Raw genomic sequence first — 5,517 nt, 5'->3', positions numbered from 1 at the left:
TACATTTCACAAGTATTTATTCAACATTTTGGGGTGCTTAGGGATCCAGAGTTTAGGAACTAATGCAATTCAGTAATGGCCTCTTTCCTTGGGTCTGCTTGGCTGGGAACAACATGAAGAGAAAACTCAGTATTTATTAGGCAGGCCAGCGGGTCGGAAGTAGTTGGGGTCTCTACCACTCCGACCCCATTCGTTGGCAAACTGGTCAGCTCTTGAGTCCTCTGCTCCACGTCCTGTGAACCTCTGAATACCCTCTCTGGCATCACTGTAATCAAGACAGACAAGAAGACCCATAATCAAGCTGATGGCAATGGCCCCACCCTCTGGACTCCCTTCTTCAAGAGATGGCCCTAAGAGGAGCCCAGGAACACCAGGGAAGGAGAGGATGGTACTGATCCTGCCTGAATAAACATCTGCTCGACCCAGGAAGTCACCCTCATGATGGATGAGCAGCACCAGGGGAGAGAGGGTGGGGTATCATGCATCATTGCCAACCACTCCCAGTACTATGCACAGAAAAGAGGACGGTTAATGGGCAGTGTGCACAGGATGCAGAGGAGAGCCCCTCCTGACTGTCCAGAGCAGTCAAGCTCTGCTCACTGAGACCTCTGTTACCTGATCACTTTAGCAGCCCAGGCTCCTCCTGGTCCCCTTTGGGCAGCATCATAGTTCCCTCTAGCATGGAAGTATTTGTCTGAGTTTTTCCAGTTGGCCTCCTTCATGTCAGAGTAAGCCCGCCACATGTCTCTAGTCCCTGGAGAGTTAGGAGAATGATGAAAAAGATTGCATTTAGGCAAAAGAGTGGGTTAAAACTTCCGTCCAACTCATCCCAATGACTTTGGCCTTTCAAAAACCACAGAAATGTTGCTGGCTTGAAAAGAATAGTTCTTACTTCCCCATGCCTTGCAAAGAGAAGTACTTTTGGAGCAAGTTTTATTCTAAGGGATTCCTGACTTAACTCTGTTGATGTTGGTCTTTGGCTGCTCCAAAAGCATATAGAGGAGAGATGCTCTCTAGGGGATATTTCATCATGTGATGATGAAGCTCTCTCTGAAATGCCCCAGGGAAACTTCTGTCTATCGTGTGAGACATGAGTCCTCTTCCTTTCCTCCACTCCTCTCTCTTTTTCTTCCATTTCTTTCCTTTCTCTTATGTTCTCTTCCTTTAGAGGCAGCATGCATCTCTATATAACCCTAGACAGCCTGAAACTCACAATCCTTCTGCCTCAGCCTCCCAAGTGCTACAATCACCACTGCAGCCACAGCTCTCTCCTAGCACAGGCCATGGGAGACACTGCTCTCCAGGCAGAGTGAGTGCGGTTCTGCTCTGACCCCACAGAATGTCCAGGATCTATTGCAATGTGAGCTGTTCTCAGCTCTCCATTAGCGGAGACAACAGTGAGTTCTCTGATACAGACAGAAACAAGCTGGATGATCAGAGACTCTAGGTGGCAAAGGGCACACTAGGTTTAAAATGTCTACATCCTCTCCAAGAACAGGGAAGGGTATAAGCCACCTTGGTGGTTATGCAGAAAACCTGAGAAAATGCACGTGGGATGTTCATGGAAGATGCTCAATTTATCATCTCATTTATCTGCTTCTCAGGAAGGTACCACAAACAGCAGAAGGTGTAAACCAAGGACAGCTGTGGTGAGCTGTGCACTGAAGGACAGATCCAGCTAACATTAGATGGGAAATATCTTCAAAAGTGACAAGTTAGGAGAAAAGGGAAAGCCCAATATCTAGGTTCGTTTAATTTTTATTGTGCTGTGGCTGGCGGGATGTATTTCCCTTGGTGACAGTTTCTTGTCCATGTCTCAGTCCCAGAAGACCTATATTCCAGGTAAGCAAGTCACAGTCTTCCGTGGGTGGCAGGGGATCTGGAGTGTCCTTCACAGACAGCTGCCTTCCCCAACCCATGACCTGCTGCTTCTCAGGTCAACAGTGAGTGTGTGCTCATGAAGTCCTCTCTCTGTCCAGGGAGCTGTGTTTTGGATTATGAGGAGCTGGCCAACCTGGGCTAACCTCTGTTCTTCCAGAGGCTTTTGTTGTTGTTAGATAGCTTATTATGCTTTGTGCCTCCGTTTCCTTAAAAGATAGGTGTGGCACTACACCACAAGATTAATTTAAAAACTAATTCATTTCCACACATATTGGACAACTCCTTTTCATTGTGTGAAGAGTTCAGTTAGCCTTGGCTGCTGTCACTGTGGGCTGGGGACTGCACTGGTTCTCCTGTGCCTGGCCTAGAACACTCTACCCTTGGGATGTACTTCAATTCACAGTCACCAGACATAGACGTGAGCTGCCACAAGGGGGCAGCAGATCCCCTCTTTTGTTGGCGAATCTGCAACTTTCAAGTACAGACTGTTGGTTCCTACATTCCTGTGGGAAAGCTGTTGTACAAACATTACGTGTTCTCAGGCTTGGGATCCTCACAGAAAAGAGTAAACACTGACCAGAAAAGTTCAGAACTACATGGGAAGAGCAACGCAGCTTGTCTATCCATGGAGACTTCACAAGCACGTTATCCCTTAATTATGTGGTCCCTGCTCTGGTAAATACTTGGAACTCACAAATGCAACCTCCTGTCCCCATCCTTTGCCCTTAACTTGACCAGCCTCTTTCATGAACTGGAACCATCTTTGGCTGTCAACTCCCAGGACCAAGAAGCAAAAAATGATGGCAATGGATAGCTTCATCCTGCTGTAGGGCCAGAAAAACACAAGGATGAATATACCATTTCTTGGGGCGGCGGATGCGTCTGTAATGTTGAGCTGTCCTTTCATGCCAATAACCAATCCCACTGGATTTTATACATAAACCCACACACATGTAGAGATAGATGATGTAAGTGGATTCCAGGGCGCTATCTAGCTCCCCATTTCCACATTTCATTAGACTCCCACTGTCTGAGAGTTTGCAAATGGATCGTTAGCATAAAGCACATTGCATTCCAATCTTGCCAGCCAAAACCCAAGTGTATAGGAAGTTTCTAGAGAGGCGTGTAGGGGCTTTATAACCGTCATAGACCTCTGCAGTCTATCTGTAGAGGGCTGACTCCACCCTCCCCTGAATTCACACAGAAGCATACAACAAATCTCTATGATAAAAGTATTGCCTCCAGTGAATTCTAATCCATCTAGTAGATTCAGGAAAGAGACAGAGCAGGAAAACACAACAAGTGAATGCTGGTGGGAAAAAGAATCTGCAAAGAGCAAATGTTGGAAAGTTCTGACAACTCACCTGGGCTGTCAGTTCCTGCTGAGACTCCTGGTGAGTGGTTTGTGTCACTTGTTGAGGAGATGTGGCTGAGGCTATCTATATATACTGTCACTCAGTTAGTGGAGCAATCCCCTGTTTCATCTTGCATAATCCCACTTGGCCGTAATTTATCTTTCAGAACATAAAGATTTCTCTTCACACACAGGTCTGCTTTTCCCAGATTGCACAATCTGGCCATTTTCAGGAATGTAGCAAGTTGGGATTTCAGAGTCTTCCCCATCCGAACTGGGAATTAAGCACAATGAGTACTTTCCATCCAATCATGTAGTGCCAATTTCTAAGGGAGGGATGTTAATATTGGAAAAAGAAATCTGAATATGTACTGAATCATGGAGGTGCACGGCAACTCCAAAGGCTGAGCTAAAGTCCTTTCAAAGCATAGTTCAGAATTAAGCTGGGCCGAGGAAACAGGAGAAAGGAAGGCAGAAACTGATGTTTAACATCCACATGGGTAAACTCAACACTGGGAGCAGACTTCTCCAGACTCAAGTGTATTTATTCTTGAGCAGTTGCTATGGACGATAAGGGGATAGATTAAATTCAGATACTGTGATAAACCAGGGACACAAAACAGTAGTACAGGAATTTGCTTCAAAGTTGTGAAGAAATAACACACCACAAGCAAGCATGAGGAAGGCCCACTGGCTGTGAAATTATGCTAACAGAGGGTTCAGGCAGAAAGTGCAGGGCGCAACAGAGGAATGCTGGGAGGTAGTACCAGGAAACAGCAGTTGGAGCTAGAAAAGCAACACCAGGTTTTGCTCCATGCATTTGTCTTGTGAAGAAAATCCATTCAGGCAATCAGGGGACTACAGCTCAATTTGTATCCCCACCTCTTTATTCAACAGAAAAAATTAAATACATTGACTTCCCTAGAGAAGGAAGGGGTATCGATAGCTACATGATGAGGGCATCACATTTGTTCCTCTGTTCTAAGGGACCCGGGGCTGGAAGCCTGAGGACAGCAGTAAGGCCAAAAGAGCCCACCCAGAAAGAAATAGCTTGGGGTTTGTTTTATTTTTGTTGTTGTTGTTTTGTTTTGTTTTGTTTTTTGTTTTTTGTTTGTTTGTTTGTTTTTGTTTTTTGCCTGAAATTGTTTGTTACCAGAAGAGGAATGTTAATATTTCAATGGAGAAACAAGCTGATGTAGAGAAACTATAAGCTGGAAGACGGTACCTAATAGCCAGGAAGAAGGGATAACAGCCGAAGAGAATGGAAGTGAAGAGCTTTTTGTTGGGCTACAAACCAGAGGGCGGTATGGTGGTGGAGGATGTGGGTAAAAGTGATGCAGGATGAAGCAGGTCAGGCCAGGGTGGGCACCATGTTTGAGAATCGTCCTAGATTAGAGCTGTTGGGAATGAAGCCTCTTTCTAGGTTTGTCCTTTGTTTAGGTGTTTGGGGCACTATGACATGAGAGCTGTAATGGAAAAGCTGTCAGATGATGTCTCTTTAGTCTCTTGGTCCTTAGCCAAGGCACTGCCAAGCCACATTTGGCTGCTCCTTACACGACTTCCATCCCTTGGGAAAGGGATTCTTTAGTGGCCTGGGGTCCGGCTGGCTTGGCTCACATTGTTCTAACAGTAGGCAGTGGGCAGCAGCTACAACCCCCCACACGCCCTGGTTGTGGACCTGCTTGGGGAGGTGCTTCACCAAAGACTGCACATAAAAGCAGCCCCCTCTTCTGTCCTGACTTCCTTGGGACAGACATTTGTTGCCAGTGATTATGTACTGACCTCCTCAGCCATTCTAGACTCAAAATTCACTTCCCACATGTCCACTCTTTCAATCCACCCTTCTCCTCCTCTTTTACTTTGGTTTTGTTTTATGTGTATTTTGCCTGGATGTATGTGCATGCACCACATGCATGCCTAGTGCCTGTGAAGGTCTGAAGAGCATGTCAGTTCCCCTGGAACTGGTGTTAGAGATGGTTGTGAGGCAACATGTGAGAGCTGGGAATTGAACCCAGATTCAATTAGCTGCTGAACCATCTCTCCAGTCCCTGCCCTCTTCTTTGATAGAAATATTAGAAGACAAGTGAGTTCTTTCCTAGACATTAAGAAGAGCTCTTTACATGAACTTTTTCTTTATTAATAATAATTTAACTAATTCTTTGAGGATTTTATCCAATGTATTTTGATCGTATTCACTCCTCATCTCCAACTCCATTCTCATCTCCCTACCCACCCAACTTAAAGCTTTCTTTTTTTCCCCCTTCATCAAGTCCAGTTTGAAT

The 5,517-nt window shown here is 45.6% G+C and overlaps 1 protein-coding gene across 1 annotated transcript; it reads right to left on the bottom strand.

Annotated features, from left to right (window-relative positions):
- LOC114685651 (serum amyloid A-3 protein-like) lies at positions 1-3,333 on the bottom strand. The gene is made up of 4 exons (XM_028860282.2): positions 3,246-3,333; positions 2,611-2,706; positions 616-754; positions 1-265 (listed from the first exon to the last, which is right to left on the bottom strand). Exons 2-4 carry the CDS (start codon positions 2,699-2,701, stop codon positions 127-129), a joined length of 369 nt encoding a protein of 122 aa, XP_028716115.1. The 5' UTR covers positions 2,702-2,706; positions 3,246-3,333; the 3' UTR covers positions 1-126.
- Between the last annotated feature and the right edge of the window lie 2,184 nt (positions 3,334-5,517).

This window comes from Peromyscus leucopus, chromosome 1 (assembly GCF_004664715.2).
Source record: "Peromyscus leucopus breed LL Stock chromosome 1, UCI_PerLeu_2.1, whole genome shotgun sequence".
Classification (NCBI taxonomy): domain Eukaryota; kingdom Metazoa; phylum Chordata; class Mammalia; order Rodentia; family Cricetidae; genus Peromyscus; species Peromyscus leucopus.
Note: the sequence above shows the minus strand (reverse complement) of the source record. Positions and strands in the feature narration are given on the sequence as shown.